The sequence below is a fragment of the Centropristis striata genome, chromosome 14 (genome assembly GCF_030273125.1).
Source record: "Centropristis striata isolate RG_2023a ecotype Rhode Island chromosome 14, C.striata_1.0, whole genome shotgun sequence".
Lineage (NCBI taxonomy): Eukaryota > Metazoa > Chordata > Actinopteri > Perciformes > Serranidae > Centropristis > Centropristis striata.
This window is the reverse complement of record NC_081530.1, coordinates 15712685-15733682: the sequence shown is the minus strand read 5'-3', so window position 1 is coordinate 15733682 and position 20998 is coordinate 15712685. Positions and strand designations below refer to the sequence as shown.

At 38.2% G+C, this 20998-nt stretch overlaps 1 protein-coding gene across 1 annotated transcript in view; it reads left to right on the top strand.

Annotated features, from left to right (window-relative positions):
- The window catches only part of vps50 (VPS50 EARP/GARPII complex subunit), a 117025-nt gene extending 101149 nt beyond the window's left edge, over window positions 1-15876 (top strand). Inside the window, exons 24-28 of the mRNA XM_059349701.1 lie at window positions 3983-4079; window positions 4822-4980; window positions 9125-9246; window positions 14160-14349; window positions 14511-15876. Coding sequence (XP_059205684.1) covers window positions 3983-4079; window positions 4822-4980; window positions 9125-9246; window positions 14160-14349; window positions 14511-14630 — 688 coding nt within the window. The 3' untranslated portion in view covers window positions 14631-15876. The remainder of the gene's footprint in view (window positions 1-3982; window positions 4080-4821; window positions 4981-9124; window positions 9247-14159; window positions 14350-14510) is intronic.
- Window positions 15877-20998: the final 5122 nt, after the last annotated feature.

The following is a 20998-nucleotide window of genomic DNA, read 5'->3' as shown; positions in this document are numbered from 1 at the left end:
CTTGGCGGTTATGTTCATCAAAGCATTTTCTCTTATCAAGTTAAAGAGGCTGATTCTCGCTCGCTGGCTCGCCTCTAGGTGGTTCTAATTTCATGAGACAGTATTACACTGCCAGGCCAGCAAAGATGCTCACTACCTGCAGTGTGCGTTTTGTGTCAATAAAGCTTGTTCAATTTTAAATTATTGGAACCAAAAGAAAGAAAGAAACCCAGCTCATTCGAATTCTTAGCTTTCTCCCTACAATTTGTATTTAACTATTGCAATCAGTGATTCACTTACTAATTTATTTTCTCCCTCTTGCTCCGCCCATGTAGTTATCCCCCCTCTTCACCTTTGTCTATTACATCCACACACTCTACACGAAAGCGCCCTCATACATAATTAAATCAAAGTATTTTCAGTGCGACAACACTGAAGTCTGCAGTGTACAAGTGCTTTATAATGAAAGTTTGTAACCAAGGGCCTAGATGACATCGCTGCAAAAAATGCTGAATAGGCATACAATCTCTCACACAAAGTTTTTCATGTATCGGAGGCAGCCAACAAGCTTAGAAGAATAATGAAAGTAAAAGAGCTAAAGTGCAGAGGTGAAGATATTTCTTGGGTAAAGTTTGAAAGGAAAAGAAGCTCTGGGGAAAAAAGGAGTCAGACTTATTCTGGGCACAGCTGAACTAAAAGTCTTTCTGTCTGAAAAGGTGTTATTAGAAATGGCAGCGAACCTTAGTGTGTACTGGGAGCACCTCTGACATCTTATGCATATGCCGTTTGAAACCATGGGCAAACCAATGAGGCGAGAGAGAACTCTTAGCAGAAATTAAAGATAAGAGCTCTGTGAGGTTTTCCTCTCGCTGTTGTTCGGCCCCTCTAGCTGTTGTTCTGGTGCCGTATTTATACAGAACCAGCGTGATCAGATAAGTGTGAACTGAAGACAGGTAAACACAAGCTGTTCCAGCTCTACTTAATGTGATTTTCTCTGCACCATAAAAAGAATAAAGTCAACTCTGCTCATTTATGGGGCACGGGTTGTGTTTAATGTGAAGCTTTCAGATATAGCGCTCAGCAGACAGCACTTAATTATATTAATAAATGCTTTTTATATAAAGCTTTCTGTTGGGGTTGCCTGTCATGCAGCAACCTTTCAGATTGTTGGTTTTGGAGCATCAGTGTGGTATGGATGACCCTAACTAGTCAACTATTCCATGATTTGATCTAAGAAGTCTGAGTCACCTGCCAATCTCACAGTCGAACTATCACAAAGGCGGAAAATGTGGTGATAAACAAAAGGATAAATCCATTTTGGCTATAATGTCTGATTTTACATAAAATGTCTTGTTTTTTCCATGATAAATCATGATATAAAGTCTATGTTGGTATAAATATCAGCCTGTTAATAATACTGTTAATAAAAATATGAAAAAAGTAATTTGCTTTTGATCAGTCTCTTTAGTTTTTGTGAATAAATTACCATGGTAGAGTAACATGCAGTATCTAAATCTTTGAGACAGTCTGAGCCCCTGAGAGGCTAAATAATGAAATAAAGTCTCGGTCAGTACTACAGACAGCAGTGCACCCACTACTAGGGCTGGACAATTAATCGTCAACGTCATTCAGAACCTCTAACTGTCCTAATCTTCCCCATGACAATTATTTTGATTATTGTTCAATCCGTGACACGGAAGCAACATGGAGGAGCCAACTGAACAGCTCGAGCAGTTGTACCCAGGAAAATGCCATGTCCGTCGTTTAGACACATTTTGGCTTTAGGGAAGACAACACAGAACAAAGAGATTTCTACTTTAAAACAAAAATGTGAAATTTTCATTTCAAGTGATGCTTTGATTTCAGTTAAAAATCTTCAATAAATAACCACAGAATAGTTAATCGACGTGTGTTTCCCTAATTTCATATAAATCACAAAGATATGCACTCTTTCATTAGAAAAAATATCCCAGCTTTAATAGTTGAGCATATTTACAGTAAAGACCAGGTCAGTGTACTATGAGGGCTAAAAACAAAAACTAAATAATAATTTATTAATCTCGATCGAGTGATACATTTTTTTCAAATAAATTGTGATATTGATTTGTGTTCATATCACAACAGCTGAGCAACAGTTCCATGTATCTCAGCCAATCATTTAGTTATGTTTCTATGGATACATAAAACTTAAACACAGGGGGATCAATGAGAAGAAAAAAAAGTAAAACATGATTCAACGATCACTCAATGACGGGCAAGATTTGACCAATCAGAAATGTTTTACTTTATTGGATAAATCGAGAGTTACGTATGTAACTACGGTTCTGTGAATTCTGGATGATCGCCAGAGTTCTCTGTCACTCGGATCTCTCAGTTTTGCGAGAAGATCCAGTTGGAACAGATCCTCTGGTGACACCGGAACTTATAGATGTTCCCGGGTCATCCAGTAGTAACAGGTGACTTTTTTGGTACAACTACTCAACCTGCGTATGGCCGAGATGGAATATCAAGTGCTTAAGCACCGCCTGTGGTGGTCAGTAAGAATGAAATGGAACAGTCATACGGTGACTGTTAACCTTACCTAAGGCCCATAGTTTTCTTTTTCACCTACCTTAAATAGGAGATTGTTGAAAAAAATATACTGACTTAGTTTTATAACCCCATCCATCCAAAATGAGTTGTATTCTGCTGCAAGAAGGCACTGATCAGAATCATTTAGTTTTGGTGTTAAAAAGTAAATAAAGAAATGTGTTATAAACTAATGTAACTAATGTACAGGTTGCTGTTTCATATTTTTTATATCAATGAATGGTCAAATAAAATCAATCAATCAATCAATCAATCAATCAATCAATCAATCAATCAATCAATCAATCAATCAATCAATCAATCAATCAATCAATCAATCAATCAATCAATCAATCAATCAATTCAGCCACAACTTTTACCTGTGTTTTTTAAGATATATATCCTGCCCTTTTAGTATTCAACAATAGATATAAATGTTCTCAAAAATTCTGTGACTTAGGTTGTTTATCAGGAAGAAAACAGGAAAAAAGGGAAGATAGATGGTAGTTTTTGAGTGAGTCTGAGGATGACATCGCTGTTCACTTGGTTTGCTGAGCGAGTTCAAAACAGAATTGGGTTCACGGCGCAGCACAGTATGTGGAGGCTCAATTCTTGTTGTTTTCTTAAATTGCACTGTCCAATCAGTTGTGTTGTTGTTGACCTGAAACTTTGAAGAAATCACTTAGTGAGCTGCGCTGTGCTGAAGCAGCCGTGCTCATTAAACTCCAGACCTGCTCCCTCGGTTTTTATTTAGTGTACGGTAAAACTTCAGAGCCATCGATCAGCCAGAGTCAAAAGGTCTTTATTCAATCACAGTGGGTATTAGTTCTGTCTGCACTCATTTTATGATTCCTCCTACTTCACTTGGTTTCTCTATTTTATCGTATAATTGAAAGAAAAAAAACAACTGCTGCCTGATTTGCTGGATGTAAATGCTACTTCAATTATGACCTGAAACTGGAAATCAGAGGTTGCCTTTACAAAGTGCAGAGTTGATAAACTGGAAGATAATTTCTAATGTGACAAGATAGGAATCTGCCTAACTTAATATATTCCTTACATTAAACTGTAGTGAATATAGGGGAGAAAATTATAGATTGTAGAGATTTATTGCTGTTTAAACAAGTAATTCTACTGAAAAGAGTGCAACATCTGCGTACAGGTTAGCATCAGAAAAGGTAAGCTGAGGTAACATTCATACAGAAATGTTTCATTCACATCATCATATTAACAAAGGTAGCATCTAAAGTTCAGAATGGAGTTGATCCAATTCAAGCCCTCAAACCAAAATTCAATCAAAGTAATATTGGCTTTTGCTGGTAGATGTGTCATTATTGAGTAATACAAAAACACTGCATGGTAATTTCGTCTTTTTCAGACCACATTATGCCACCACTGCGCCAAATTAAATGTCTGCTTCCATTTTTTTTCTCAGCGTGTTTCTCGCCGAGCAGTTTGAATCCCTCCAGTCCCACCTGGACACAATGATGCCTGCAGCCAAGAAGCCCTTCCTGCAACAGTTTTATTCACAGGTATACCTGCTCTCTAAAGTCTGTGTGATTCCACAAACTGTTAATCATGTCATCACTGTCAGCTGCAGGTGGGGTGTTCCATATCGATGAATCGTGTTAAGAATTACTAAGTAAGAATTACTATTAATAATTAGTTTATAACTTCGAGCCACTGTTTAAGTAAAAATAATGATAAGTGTATGAATACTTCTGGCGAATGGATTATGGCGTAGAATTATCTTTATCAGTTTTAATGAGGAATAACACTTAACCTTATGATACCAGTAGTTACATCTTTCAAATCACTGTGAAGTAATTAAAACAGTTGCATTAATTTTGTTTGCAACCTTAACTTTTCTATTTTTGTTTTCCTAAAGAGCCGATTTCTCCATAGTGACAAATGACTATGTAACTGTAACCCAACATTCAGTGCCGTTCTCATTCTCTATCAACAAAGGAGAAAATTGTCTGTCACCCATAACCACGCTGGCAGCTTTTTCCCAGTCTTTTCTCCTTTTTTTTGGTCCACTTGACATTTGAAATGTTCAGGTACACAGACAGGTCTATTTTCCCCAAACATCAAGTGAATGTCATGTCTATGATTTCTCTCTTGGAAACATTGTGCAATCGATGACGTTCAAAGTGAAATTGGAAAGACTTTAACTTTACGTCTGCCTCAGAGTGTTTACTGCATACCGTACATAACATTCACAAACATGTTGAATAAAACTCACATACATGTATTCTCCCTTCCTTCTCTCAGACGGTGTCTACAGCCAGTGAACTTCGGAAACCAATATACTGGATTGTTGCAGCCAAGGCCATCGACTACGAACAAATGTTGCTCATGATGGCTGGAGTTAAATGGGACATTAGGGAGATAATGTCACAGCATAATGTCTATGTGGATGTCCTGTTAAAGGTACTGTTACATAAGAAATGCATAAGTGACTCTTGATGTAATGTGATTTTCCCTATACATATATATGGACTTGCAGGTTGAGTGGTGTAGCGGTAGTTGAAGAGTTGATGTACTATTACAGAGATGGGTAGGTTACTGAGGAGGAAGTGGCTATACTTCTTTAGTCCATTGGCTTTTTGGCTGACAGGTGGGTATACTGTTACCTGGCAGAAAAGAGTTACGACTATGGAAATGGACTCATTAAAGCATCATTAATTTAATTTTTTTTCTGCTACTTGTCGACACCAATAGGACAAGTAGCAGTAATATATAGCATAATAATTAATTAAGCCTAGTAATAGTGGTTATTTTACACATCCAACAGATGTGGTGCAACATTAGCAATAATTTGGAGTGTGCCAGTGTAAGTCCAATTCACTCTTCTTTTAGCTCTGTGTTTGGTCTCCACCAACTCCGTAGGGAATAACTGGATTTTTAGCTGCTAAATGTTCCACTTTCTTTACCAGCTGGTCTGGTGTTTTGTGCTTGGCAGGCAGCCAAGCAGCATTGCTCTCTGCTGGAGCCCTATTGTCTGTGTTTTGTTATTCTTCATTCTTAATTTTTTCTGCTAAAACGTTATGCAGCAATAACCACATGAACAAAAGTCACCAAAATTGGCAGGTGGGTTGCAAATCACAACTGGATCGTTGCCTCTTGTGGCTATATTTATCTATGGGTCTGTTACTACAATCGGCCCCCTTATAATCGATTGTAGTCATTTTATTTTTTGTTAATATAAAGTTTTCAAGGCAAATTAAATTAGTCAGTGTGCATTTTTAATCCCTGTTTGTGCTGCATTAAGCTTCTATTCAAAGACAGGAATCCAAACTTTATTAGAACAAGTTTTTCTCACATACCATAGAGATAATATGCAAACATACATGTCTCCATTAAGTTGTATTATTTATGCCACTGACACCTTTTGTCAGGTATATATATATATATATATATATATATATTTGTCAGGTAATATAAATGATGATACCAAGACTACTGGTATCCCAGTTAAAAGCATTTTTTTCTGTTCTGGTGCTTTTTCGATTAATGAAAAGTTAAGAATTGTCTAAAAGTTTGTTCTCTTCCCCCAAACAAATACTAACTATCCACTGCAACCCTCTCAGTGTCATGTGCTACCACGTGAAAGTTCACTTTAACAGCTTTGCGTTCATCTCATGGAGTTTTTCCTCACATAATGTTATTGTAGTACTTGAGAAATACAATCTGGGTTTATGATTTTAACATCTGTGTCATTTACATAACGTATTAGTCATTATCCCACTTAAGTTCCTTGTTGTCCCCCATGAGTTTAAATTCATTCTGGGATCTTTAATATTAATTATTTTGGCTGGAGTGAATAATTTAGCATAGGGTGGGTGAGCTGTTGCGAGCTGAATGCAGATCTCTCCTGAAGTTTTAGCTTTGTTAAAGACATTTTATCTCACCAGTCCCTGACGTATTTTTAGAATTTGAAGTTTTCGACTAAATGTGTGTCTTTATGCATGCTGGCCACTCACCCTGTTATAAATTTTGCATGAAGTAGAAGGACATACGGCTCTAGTTTTCTCACCTCTGACACTCAGATATGGAGAGGTCTGAAGGGCTCGCTGTGGTGTGAAATCCTGAACAGACCAGCACTGAATCAAGACAAATCCCCATATGTGCATCAGCGTGACTTAGAAAGCTGTCGATTAAGTCACAGTTTAAACTACAGATTTCATTGACATGAATATATACACATCAAGTCACAACTAAAGTTATCTGCTTATGAAAATAACTTAAACTCACCTTTTGAATACCTGAATGGCTCATGGATCAGTTTCTGGGTCTGGCAGCTCTGAAGTTAACTCCACCTAATTAAGCTTAGGAGCTAAATTACCTGAGGGGGAAAATCTCCATCTCACTGGCCTTGTTAAAAAGGCTGGCCATGTCAAAATGGTCCAGCTGACATGTTACATATTACACCCGTCTTTTACTTTTACTCATCAGGTGCTAATAGCCCTCTCTGCCAACTTGTCAGACACTCATAATGCATATGGATTGTGTTATGTGCATTGATTGAAAAGAGCATGCTACATTTTGTTGTACTGCACACGGGAGAATATTTTATTCATGAATTCAGGTTGATCACTGGCATTCAACAATAGCATTGATTTGCATATAAAGTGGCAAGGAAATGCAGCAGCCTCCGAATGACTTCATTGACAAACTGCTGAAGTCAGACGCTTTTGTGGCACTGTTTGTGAATGAGTAACGCTTCATTCTTGGCTGCAAAATTAATAGCAGTTGCCGTAAAAATTCCGCTCCATTTTTTAATATGAAGCAGTTTGAATTAAAGTCAGCAGACATATATTTGCAGAAACACACTAGAAACTGCATACTTCTCCTGAGACGCATCCATCATATTTATGTACAGTGCTTATGTACTGCAATTTGTTCCCTGTAAACAGTAACATAACATTATAATTGCATACTGTCGTTCCTAATAGAAGCTTTCAGAGTTCAGTGAGTGCACAGTAAGTGTTTGGCATATCCAGTTCCTGTGCTTCAGTGTTTATGGCTGCAAACAAGCAGCATCAAAACATGGCACATGTAGCTGTGGGCCACTTGTGACCAAAACTGTGCACAACATCTTTTTGTCCTGCAGCCTGCACCTTCCTCTGAGATATTTCCTCATTTTTTCTTGTTGTTAAAACATAAAAAAGAACATTTGGAGGCCAGTTGTAACAACACCCTCATGACTGGTGTCCTATTTTTTGTGCTTGGGCATGGAAATTACATTTTGTTGCAAGAAAATGTTGAGATACGTGCAGAGGCGATGTAACTCAGAGGCTCAAATGTAACATCAAGAGTGGTTTAAAAGGCATAAATAAAAAGAGCTTAAAGGCCCACTCAGGGCTGACTGTAGGAGCCTGCATGCACATCAAAAAGTTAATGAATGAGTCCAATTGGGATGTTCCCAAACTTGAGTACATTATTCAGCCGCGAACAAATGATTTATTTTAACGCATGATTTGTGGCTTGGTGGATTTATACTTCCTGCCCCCGTCTGCTCGGTTCTTCAGGATGTTGTGCTCATCAGTCCAGACTGCAAAATCATTAAATTAGCTCAGTTAAAGTAGAGTTGCGTTACAAAAAACCAGACATACTGTAGGCTCAGTAATAATATTATTCAGCTTTTATTGATTTGATGCAATTAACCCACTGTTCAGAGTATGCTCTGTGTGTTAAATGTATCAAAACTGGCTTTATTTATAAAAAGAGATTGATACAAACCCTGAATGGAGATTATTCTTTGCAGACTGTAAATAATTGGATTGTGCAATTCACAGCATGAGGTAGTTTTATTACACTTTTCAGCTTCTCCAAGTGAGGTTTGAGGGAGCTGGTGGTGGATGTCATCCAGGAACACAGAGTAGACTCAGAGGAAATACATGTTTAGTGTTGTTCATGAAGACTTTTATTGTGTTTAAGTCTACCAGCTGGGAAACCAATGTTGTGTCTACCCTAAAGTGGCGAATTTCCTATAAATATCTTATATAGCACATAGGTTTATAGTTATACAGTAGACGGTGGTCGACATGGCCACAATTTGGAGAAAAAATGAGTGTACCCTATATAAAGCATGACATATAATCTATATTTATTTCATTATACAGTCATGGAAAAAATTATTAGACCATTGTTTTCTTCAATTTTTTTGTTCAATTCAATGCTTGGATTACACTAAAGGTACATTTGTTTGGACAAATATAATGATAACAACAAAAGAGTTTAATTTAAGAGCTGATATCTCGCCATTTTCCATGGTTTTCTTGATAATAGCCAAAATCATTATCAAGAAAACCATGGAAAATGGCTAGATATCAGCTCTTAAATTAAACTCTTATGAGCTTTTTTTGTTGTTATCATTATATTTGTCCAAACAAATGTACCTTTAGTTATACCAGGCATTAAAAGAAGAAGAAAGCAAGGAGAAAGCAAGGGTGGTGTAATCATTTTTTCCATGACTGTATGTTATCAAATGAACAAATCCATCTCTTGAACGTAATTTTTTTTCCACTACTTTTTACTCTGCTCACCTGTTCTTTTTCCTCTACCTTCCCAGGAATTTGAGCAATTTAACAAGCGCCTGGAGGATGTTTCCAGACATGTGCGTATCCCGCTGCCTGTGTCCAACGTCCTGTGGGAGCACTGCATCCGCCTGGCCAACAGGACTCTAGTAGAAGGGTAGGAAAGTCATAAAACTCCTCTTCAGCATTAAGACTGCAGTGTGCAGTCTGGCGTCATTCTAGTGAACATGTGGCCAGAGCTTCATTTTTTTTTCTTCTCTGGAGAAATTGTTTTATCGTGCATCATTTTTTCTCCATCTGTGTCAAACAATTACTCAAAAGAAGCAGTGTGACACAGTCCTTGAGCTGTACAAATGTACAAGAGACAGAGGGAGTCTGATTGCAGTTCCTGTAACTTTACCTGAACATGATGGACTTCTCGCTACACTGTGGATTTCTATTTATTCCAGCTAAAAGCACTTGAAGAGTAAGAGCATGAGCCCGGACTGCAGTTTGTTTTTGGTCAATTTTGTCACGGCATGCTTTCCCACACATCCATCTCTTCATATCTACAAAAAGCATGTGCATATTCAAGTAGGAATGAGGAGGAACTGGACAAGTGGAATGTCATCCTACTTGTTATGAATGCACTTCTACTGTATTCCTAATTGTGATACTTTGTGGAATTACGGTGTCTAGATAGCAGTTCTTACCTCATTAAATCAATTTATACACAAATTTAATCACTAATAGAAATTAAATAATTGAAAAAGTCAGCAGCTTACCACCGGTGTATTGAACAAATATTGATAGTTTGTCAGAATAGTAAAAGCCTCAGTCAGCAGTAATGTGTTTGTGTATTAAATATTTATTTAGGAAATCTCGACAGCTATTAAAAAAGCAGTTCAGTGCTATTGAAGCTGGGTGGATACCGTGCTGCAGGCAGAAAGGAAATCTGCACAAAACACGAAGATTGCTCAATCCGCATTTTAGCATTATGAATTATTCAAAACAGAAATGTAACCAAGCTAAATACAGTGCAGACCCAAAGAACAGTGGTTTTATTTCTTACTACCATGTGGAATTTTGAGTCAGTCGTTTTGTCTTGTCATGGCAGCCTTTTTCATCTTGAAAATGTCTCTTTATTTTCAGTCCCGAATCTTGTACATTTTAGCATTTGTGAGTCATAGCATCCCAGTGATCTGAAGCCCACCTCCCTCATCCATTGCGTCTTTACAGGAACGCCTACAGAGATAACGATCGAGGAGTAGCTTATTTTTCTCTCCTCTTCAAGTCTTTCTTGGTTTGAACATCTGCACATCGTAAATTAAAAAAGAAAAACTCCTATCAAAGCATGTTGTCAAGCACTTTGGAGGGTGTTGGGGATGCGCAGCTTTGTAAGCACCTAATTATTACACAATGGAATTACAGCAGGGGAGGAATCTAGTTTAAAGTTCCTTAGAAAAGTGGTTTAAACAACTTTGAAAAAAGACGTCAAATTGACAATGTACATGTGATATGAAATTATAACAAAATATGATAGAAAAAGTCACATACCAGCAAAACAATGCCACTCAATTGAGTTTATTGGACAAATTGCCCACTTGTTCACAGGCCATAGACAACACCTTCCCCAAAAAACTAGCCCACTATTCATGGGAAAGTTATGTCAGCTTTGGTTTTGGTTTAGCCAGAAACTCTTTAAATAGCAACTTCTCTTAACATTTGTTGATAAATATTTGGGAAGTTTATCCATGATGACGCTGTCGCTGTGTCAGCACTGAGCAAAGATCACCCAACTACACAAAATGGAAAGGTCAAGTGTGTGGTGGTGGTTGCCTGACAAATGCTTTGCCTTCATGACAGTCAGGATGAACGAAAAAGTGGGTGCAGTATTGTACCCACCTACACAGTTTTTGTAATGTGGTAAAGTAGTTTAACCACTTACCTTACCAGTCAAAAGTTTGGACACACCTTCTCATTCAATGGTTTTTCTATATTTTTATAATATTTTCTACATTGTAGATTAATATTAAAGACATCAAAACTATGATGGAACACATGCAGAATTAAGTAGTAAACAAAAAAGTATTTGTTTATTTAAAAGTATATAAACCAGAATATGTTTTATATACTTTAGATATTTCAAAGTAGCCACCTTTTGTTTTGATGGTCTCAAACACATTAAGAAGGCAACTCTTGACAAGGTGCACCTTTTAACTGAAAACCATCCAGGTAAGAGAATAGCGTGCAAAGCTTTCATCAAAACAAGAGGTGGATACTTTGAAGAATTTAAAATATAAAACATTCTGTTTTGTTTAACACTTGTTTTTTAAAATTCCATAATTCCATATGTGTTCTTTCATAGTTTTTATGTCTTCAGCATTAATCTACAATGTTGAAAATAATAAAGAAAAACCATTGAATGAGAAGGTGTGTCCCAACTTTTGACTGGAACTGTATATCATGAAGACCAGGAGAAATGACTTTACAGACATTTTAAATCTGAAGACTCTGTTGCCAGGTTTCTTTGGAGTAATCCCCCAAAGAAAACCACTCTAAATTCCTTCTTCTCACCTTGAGCTGGCAACCCTCTGTGCCAGTCCCATCTCTCCGTCAGGGAATCACATGACACTGGCCACTTACACAGACCATAAAACCCTCTTGACACATACCTTGTAATGCATTTCACCACTTTCTCCCTTGTAAGCGAGACATATGGGTTGTGACGGGTGTCAGAATGTGTTTTTCCGCAGCACCTGCATCCTCGCTGTCGCTTCACTCTGAGTGTGTGTGTTGAGTGAATGTGCGAAGTGGGTTTTTAGATTGAAGGTGTGATAAACCTCCTCTGACTGGATGCACAGCAGCACTAAGTCACACCGGCTGGATGGTGACGAAGCGACTCGCTAACAGCCGACAATTATGAGTTCGCACACATTTTATCGTGAAGAAGAAATTGGTTGACGATGACGCCAAAGTCATTCTGTGTTGCTAATTTGTTTAGGTTACAGTGAAAGAGTATATGGTGGGAAAAGAGAGTGGTTTAGGTTAAAAATAAATGCTTGTTAAGTGGTTTAGTGCTTGCAAATTGTTTAAAGAAGGAGAGAGAACATTAAGAATCAGTGGAAGACTTGGCCTCACCCACTGAGAAAAGGGAACATGTTTACCTCCCAACACATTTGCTGAGCACTTTTCTTCCCATTACGTAAGAGAACTTTTGAACCCTTTCCAATGAACAAATGGACCATTACGACTGTGATGCAGAGCATATTTAAGCTGGGTTTGCAGACTTCTGCAATCCACACAGACACATCCCTACCCCTCTGGCACACCAAGGTGTAGCAGTCATATTTGTTTGTTTGTACTCCGAGAGGCGCAGCCTGTTATTCAATTTCTCTGTCCAGCGCTCGTCTCCCTTCAGACTCGCAGAAATGGCTCTGTTAGCATTCTGAGCCGAAGCTCAAACACTCAGCGGCAAACTCTGGCAGGCCTGACAAGCAGAGAAGAGAGAGAGAGAGGGAGCGAGGGATGACAGCGAGAGGTGATGAAAGTGAGAGGGAGGGGGTGAGGCGGAAAATGGAAATGGAAGAGAGAAAAGCAGAAGTGTGAGGCAGGGAGAGAGCAGACATGTCTGTGTGGTGTGTTAATGTACTGTAGATGTCACAGACACTGACCTGCCAGTGGACAAATGCCCAAGCTGCCAAACACCTGACACGCAAACAGAAACACACACACACACACACACACACACACACAGAAATATGTGTGTCATCTAGCCCACACACACTTTACCTGACAGGAGAGACAGCTGTCTGGAACATCCTGACCTCATATTTAATATAAAACATGCATATACACATACCTACTCATGCATGTCATTTCCTTATACACACACTGCAGTTTCACATCTTTAAATGGATTAATTCTGTTGATTCTGTCATAAACTCTTGTCCAACTTTCCAAATACAACCAGGTCAAAATACACACAATCTGTTCAACACATTTACAGACAAATAATATAAAAACTAAATGAGGAATAACATGTAACATCAATGATGTATTATGCAAATTGAAGTATGACATAATAAAAACAACATAGACTTCTCTGTCTACGCTACATGACAGACTTGGTTAAAATGTGTGAAACAGCGTGACAGTTTTATTATCAGTCATCCAAAAAGAGTATTTACTGACAAGCACCTCACCTCTTTTCCATTAATGAAAAGTTTTTATAGTTGCTTTTAAAAACTATTGTGTCTCCCATTATCTGATAACTTCAATTACTCCACATTTCTTTGTAAACTAAAATGTTGATTAAAAATTAGCATCTGACAAGCTGAAATACATCTTCAAGAGAAAGTGTAATGCATGACAGATTAAAGTTAAGGAATTTAAAAACATTGCAACATGACTTTCTCCATAAAGGGACAGTTTGTAATTATTATTTTTTTGTGGAAGTTGCTGACCTACCACTGCCTCTATCGTTTAGTTTATTTGTGTTGTTATGTGACTTTGGTGAATCCGAACTAATACAAAAGTCACTCAATAACACAAACACACTAACCCATCAAGGCAACAGCAGACCAGCAACACCTGTGTTTTGAAAGGACTTTGGAGCCTTTGAAGAGAGTATGGATATCCAGTTCCCCTTACTTGACTTGAACTGTGCTATCTGACGAAAGGAGATTGATTGTGATATTGATTTTTTTTTAGTTTATCCTCTTTTTTTTTTAGGTGGCTTAAGTAAATGGCACTCTGGCTGGTAAAGTGTGTGTCCCATTGTTCTAAGACTGAGTCTATACTGCAGTGATTCAAGTTTATTTCCAACCCATGGTCTTTTGCTGCATGTCATCTCCTCTCCCAAAAGAAATAAAAAAAAAAAAGAAAAAGGTCCGGACTATCCCTTTAATATAGAGACTGACAAGAATCAGATCTGTCTGGCCTTTCAAGGGGGAGAAATGTGAAATACGCCTCTTAAGCCAGACACACTTGACTTTCATGTAAAGAAAACTACACAGTAAACTTGCTTCTCTACCTGAATACTTCAGGTGATGCTAATCCTGTTGTCCCCTCTGCTGTTTTGTCCTCTAGCTATGCTAATGTAAAGAAATGTAGCAACGAGGGCCGGGCCCTGATGCAGCTGGACTTCCAACAGTTCCTCATGAAGCTGGAGAAGCTGACCGACCTGCGACCCATCCCTGATAAAGAGTTTGTTGAGACCTACATCAAGGCTTATTACCTGACGGAGAATGACATGGAGCAGTTCATCAAGAATCACAGGGTGAGACGGAGAAATGTTTATCCGCAGCACTAAATATAACTTTAATTTCAGCAGTTATTTTCTTTTCCTCTAAAATGCGACCACCTGCATTTCTCTGGAAGCGTCATGCTGAGAGCCACTGTGTTTGTTTTGCTGACTCACTCTGTGTTGTTTTTGTGCAGGAGTACTCCATGAAGCAGCTAGCCAACTTGGTGAACGTCTGTCTGGGTTCACATATAAACAAGAAGGCACGTCAGAAACTCCTGGCGGCCATCGATGACATCGACAGACCCAAGAGATAGGTCTACGCACGGAGCAGGCCCCGGACGTACCCACCAGCCACAGAGATGGACACTCCAAACAGAGGAGCTCCCACAGCGGAGCTCAGCGTAGAATGTCTTCATTTACAGTTTACATGTTGTGGTGTGTTCAGCAAGCTGTACAGCACATACAGAAGTAGAGATACCGTAAACAGCAGCTCAAATGTTAGCCAAATTAATTGTTAATAATTAGCTAATTATCTGTTAATGTACAACCCTGATGTGCTCAAAAACACAACTTCATGATATCCTGATGAACATTAATACTAACACTTTCACTCTCCAGCATGCTGCAGTTACTATGTGCATACAGTAAATGCATGCTCTTACATTGTCATTTAACAAACATGGCTTATGAAGTTTTTCTGCGAAATGATCCGCAACCACAACAATTTTAATCTCTTCAATGAACCATGAGTAACAGATCTTGAGATTTACATAAATAATCGTACCTAACAGTGTAATGTGAAGTGTAGCTTGACCACATTTATGGCATCTATTTTCACCAAATGTGCTCAACTTCTGATACAACTGTTGTAAAGTTATGCGGTTAAAAAGTCCCAAATACAGATCTCAGAACAGCCTATAGTAGTTATAAACCTCCACTATTTGCTTCAAAACTTTACCACATGATTGATTGATGTGGAGATACAGTAAATCTGAGTTATTTCTCACTTTAATCATTCATTTTAAGTTATTCCAGCCCTTTGCTGTATATTATTATTTTACTTCAGGTTTTTCGGGACCTAATTGGACGCTCTTCTTCTTTGGTTTGTTTGTTTTTTCCATTAATTACATAAATCTAATATAATGATGATTCTGAAAATAATATAAATTGCTGTAGTTAGCGTTAACATAGAGTATATCTGCACTAGCTGCATTTGTTTGTGAGTCATATCTGAGGAGTTGTTGTGAAAGAGCTTTGAATCCGGTTCTTGTTTTGTAGGTTTGTGCAGTCAGGTACTGATTATGTGATTTCTCATGAGTTAGTAGTTGAACTGTGTCAACTACACATGCTTTCCTACAAAGCTTTAAGGCTCCCCGCTCCAGTCATCTCCCATTAGTTCAACTTGACCACACTGGCCAAGATTGATTTACTGTCAAAAGGTTGGGAGGGAAAAAATGAAGTAACAGTTTTTGATAATGGCTTCAAATTTTGTGTGCAACTATTCTAAGATGAATACTGTAAATGTGAATGTTTTGAACAATGTCTGTATTTATTTCTTGCTTTCGTGTCTCGTTTGGGTTTTTATATGATATCTGCTGGAAGTGTGCTTGTCATTTATCACCTCTCAGTATCTTGTAACTTGAAGCTAATCGAATATTTAAACCATGTCAAATTATGTTAAGGGTCACATGCACTATAGTGAAAATCAGTAATCGGTGTTGGAACTGTAGGCTGAACCAAAATGATTTAACATAATAAACACACTAACAATGGACTCAATAAAATCTCTGTGCCGCAGCATTTTTAAAAGAGTCGTAGTCACCGTTCGTCACCATATGAGTGTTGCCTTCCAGCAGCGCTGCTGTCCATCCTAATGATGCTTTACTCAGCCAGGAGCACGACGCCGTCACATTCATTACTGTGGCTTCTTGCGTGGTTACAGCCCTCGGCTTTCTGTTTAGGTGGAGCCTGTTGATGAGGTTGAAAGCTGAAAGGGCTGTGAAGGACTCATTATAACTATGATGACACCTTATTTTTTACTATACAACTGTTGACTTTCCTAACAACTATGTGGTCAAGCTGAACTTATTTTTCCTGGACAATCATCCACACCTCTGCTGTCTGTATAAACACACAGATGACTTGGCCAACTAGTTACTTTACACATTAATGTCCTAATTTCACCAGAAAATCATTACCTGACCTTAATACATGCATACATAGTCTTTTTCCTCTGATAAATAGTGCCAAGAAAGCAAAATAAGCTCATTTGCTCCTATCTGATGAATCTGAACAAAACTTTGGAATTGACAGTTTGATGTTCAGTTTTCTGTGTTTTTGCAGTTTATTTGACCATCCAATCTTTGTGTGCCGCCTTTTCTTGCAGGGCTCTCCTCACCCTCCCACTCTCAAACACTTCATTCATGCCCTACGGGACACCGCTGCTCTCTCTGTCCTTAGACGACACATTTGTGTGCCCAGTTGGATCGTACCCCTCCTGCGATGCAGTGGCCCAGTTACCCTTTCACATAAAAGAGCAGACGCTCTTTGCTCCTGTGTTTTTTCCTCTCTGCCAAATTTCATGAGCCAAGCTCATAGAAATCACTATCACTGACCTACATGGCCTCTGTTCTCTCACTGTCTGCTGATATGCATTCACACAGACTTCATTCATGTCTATTCATACACATATAACTGGAAACAATTGCTAGCAGAGCCTATTAGTAATGTTTACTTTGCATGATGATTGACGAGAGGAGATCTGACAGTGGAGGAGGAAAGAGTAAAAGTAAATGTGGCAACCAGTGGAGATGCTGATGAGATGTGTTGGTTGTACATGAAAGAGAAAGTTGTTGCTTGTGATAGCTAGATAAACTGCAGACAATGTTTTCATCATTAATTCATTAGGAAAGTTTTGTAGCCCAGCAAAAGCTGCTACTAATCAACTGTCATCATCTATGAACAAAAATGTTTTTATAATTTCTCAGGCATGGGGCAATAAGCAAAATTGATTGGGCTGCTTTTTTTAAAAATTACTTACTAAAGGATCGTTTGTTTTGTCTGCCTGTTTTTCCGGTATGCAGAGAATTTGCAAAGGTCATCAAACTCCATCTAGCCAATACAAAAGGATTAAAGCTGTAACTTGTTCTGACATATCAGGTGCAACAACACTAACAGAGGAGGACAAGCGTGGGCCATATTGACTCAGACAGTCACAGAAAGAAGAGCTGCTGGCTGCAGAGACGATCCTCAACCAGTGGTGTTATGGTTGTAGATGATGTGGGTGTATTACCAGGTACATGTGTGGTGATTGAAGAGGAAGTGGATATACTATCCATATATTCCAGTGGCTTTTTGGGTGATAGGTAGGTATACCTTGTAAACCTGCGTATTCCCTCCACTACACCGCTGTCCTCAACCATGGAGAGCGTGCTCATTAGGCTATAATAAGTCTTGTGTCTGACACCCAGGTAACAGCCACCCACTCAGGTGACTGTCAGCTCTGTCCCGCTGGTTAGCTTTTTTTTCATATACAAGCTCTTTAATAGTGACAGCAATACAAAACACATCACATTAAAACGTACGGGATGTAAAAGTTTGATGATGTTCTACAAATATGTGATATGTTTACTGAAACAAAGCAAAAACATGGCATTATAGCTCGTTCAAAAACGTTAACGTTTCCCAACTACTTATGAAACACTGAAAAAAATCAATAATTATATCCCAATTATTCCTATCAAACCACTGAGGCACTTGCATTACAGCTGGTCTGATCCCAGCTGTACTTTATTATAATTAATTATAACTGTCAAAAAAGGAAGCATTGTTGTACCTCAAGAGTATTTAAACTACAAGGATTTGGTCTCCCTATTAGTAATATACACAGAATCCTGGACCATTAGACACCCACTGAAAAAGGATAATTTTGGGACGCTCAATAGATCTGGTAGAAGACTTCTGATACCCGCTGGTTAGCTGCTACACCATGTTGAGAACCGTGTGCAGACAACTGATGTGGTCTGATTTCCGCCGATTTTCAATAGTAGCCTAAACGGAAACGCACCTGTTAGGGAAGTGGTGAGCATGTTTTTGGATGAATTACACTTTTTTTAAACACCATCTTTAAACGAAGGTTTTGATATGAAGCAAGCTGTGGTAAATGTGGCCTAAGCTCATCAAGGATGTACTCAGCAGGCGTTTTCTTCAAGAGTTCAAGGTAACACAGGGTGAGTAATTGTTAATGGTAATTTCATTTCAGAGCATATCCCATAATATTTTTGTAAATGCACACAAACTACCATAGAAAGACTTTTGGAATCAGTGCTCCACTAATGAATGATGGACCTGTGTAAAAACAATTAGCATTGTTATGCTAGCTGGCTAGCTAGTGTGTTGCTAATGTGTAACACACAAGGTGTGCTTGCCAGTCTGCATCAATCATTTGTTGTATTTTTTTGGCAATCAAAGATCATCCATATATATATATATATATATATATATATATATATATATATATATATATATATATATGATGATACCTGTTGGTAGCTATCTTGAATTAATTGTATTTATTTATATACAGTCTATGCATTAATGTTGGCAAGTTTCTGTTTTTGAAAATCAAAGATGAAACTTGCAAATACTGTGATTATTTTTACATAAAGGCTATTGTAAAATCATCCAACCATCTCTGAATTATGATAGTTGGTTGCTTTAGCATGAGCTGTAGCTACCATAACTAGCTCAAGGTGGTAGCCATTAGCTGTACAGAGCCAGGTACAGCTGGGGTCCATGGCTCCATAGTTCAGTTAATGATATTTAGCATCTGCAATATGTTTAAAACATGTCTAATATCTTTATACTGCATTTATTGTGTTGATCTTTCACATAACTAGGGCTATAGCAGTGTTATTCCAATGGAATTCCAGTGTAATTCCAAGGGACATGGGCTATATGAGGGGGTCCCCTATACTCCACCTTGTAAGGGCTCTTTCACTAAAAGATTGAGAACCTCTGACTTATCTCACAGAGGAGAGAGGAAAAGATTGAGGGCTCAGCTCAAGAGATAGACTGTAGGGGTGGAAAACCCCATTTGAGCTGTCAGGCTAACTGGAACCCCCATACACACATGAAGACCTTTTAATCTCAGTGTCTCACTCTGTAAGAGCAGAAAATCGAAAGCTGTGACTATGGAACTGTGCAGGGTTTAGACAAACCCATTCCCTTCTCATAATGACAGCGCGGTGTATTCACAGAGCTTTTCATTAAGGCGCTCTTCTTGATTTAGCCTTATTACCAAACAAACCCTACTGTGCAGGGATGTTCATGGCATGTGGTTCAAAATGAGCATGCCATTTGTTGCGCCGTGCAGATTGGTAATGCTAACAAAATTGTTCCGATGGCTATACACCAAAATAAAATTATATCAGTCCCATTGAAGATATGGGCTTTGTAGTGTTAGGAAATGGTTTTAGACATCTTAAAGAATAAATGAAAGGGATAATGTATTAATTCAAACCCCTCAGTAATTCAATAACCAGTTATTTTCCGCAATTTAATGAACATAAAGGCAGTATTTTCAGTTTGTATTGACCGGTATTACAGATTGAAGCAGCTAATTGGATGTCAGACCCCGCTGCATGAACTTTAATGACGGCCCTCTGAGAATCTTGTTCCACCAGTCGCTGCTAATTTGTTGCTTGACTAGCTGTGCTTGAGCGGAAACAAATGTTGTGACTGGTCATAAACATGAGAATGGCAGGAACACCTTTAAAAGAAAAACCCAGGGCTCTATTTAAAGGAGAGGGAGTTCTAGTTAAACTCAAGTCAAGTCAAGTCAAGTCAAAGTTTATTTATAGAGCACATTTAAAAACAACCTCAGTTGACCAAAGTGCTGTACAGTTATTCAAATAGAATAAATCATACACAAATAGGTATAAATAAGACAATAAAAACAATGAAAACAATAAAATACTAAAAACAGTAAAAACAATAAAATAAAATAGAATAAAATAGTAATATAAACTCAATCCAGAACAGTGTTAGAGATAAAAAGACAAATAAAAGGGTAAAAAGTAAAAAAGAAAGCCAAGGATTCTTGCCTAGCTGGGACTGAACGCCAAGGAGAATAAATAGGTTTTCAATAATGTTTTAAAGTGCTCAACAGACTGTGCAGCTCTGACCTGGAAAGGTAGGCTGTTCCACAGCTTTGGGGCCGCCACAGAGAAGGCTCTGTCCCCTGGACAGGGCTGGTGTAAATTAAAATATTACTCAATAGAATGTGGAGGTTTAATAGGATAGATATTTCAGGGTGGGCCTGTATACGAAGACACATTGTTTGAGCTTCTTCTTATTCTACAAATCTTTGTATCAAAACAACATGCATGCACATGTACACCACAGTCTGAATACATGTGAGGAATAATCCTTTTTGCTCCAGTTCACCTCGTGTAATAATATTCATCATATCAGCAGCACTTTCGGCTGCTCTTGGAAATACCCTCACACAAAGCACAAAGTCAATATGCCTCAGTCTTTGAGGAATGGGTATTGATTTTTCCTCTCAGGACTTATGTTTTGGTGTAGATTACTGGTTTCCACACAGTTTAAAAAAAGGGCTGACTGCCACAGGTATCTTGGACATCTCATTTCAAACAGGTCAAGGTTTGTTTTTCCACAC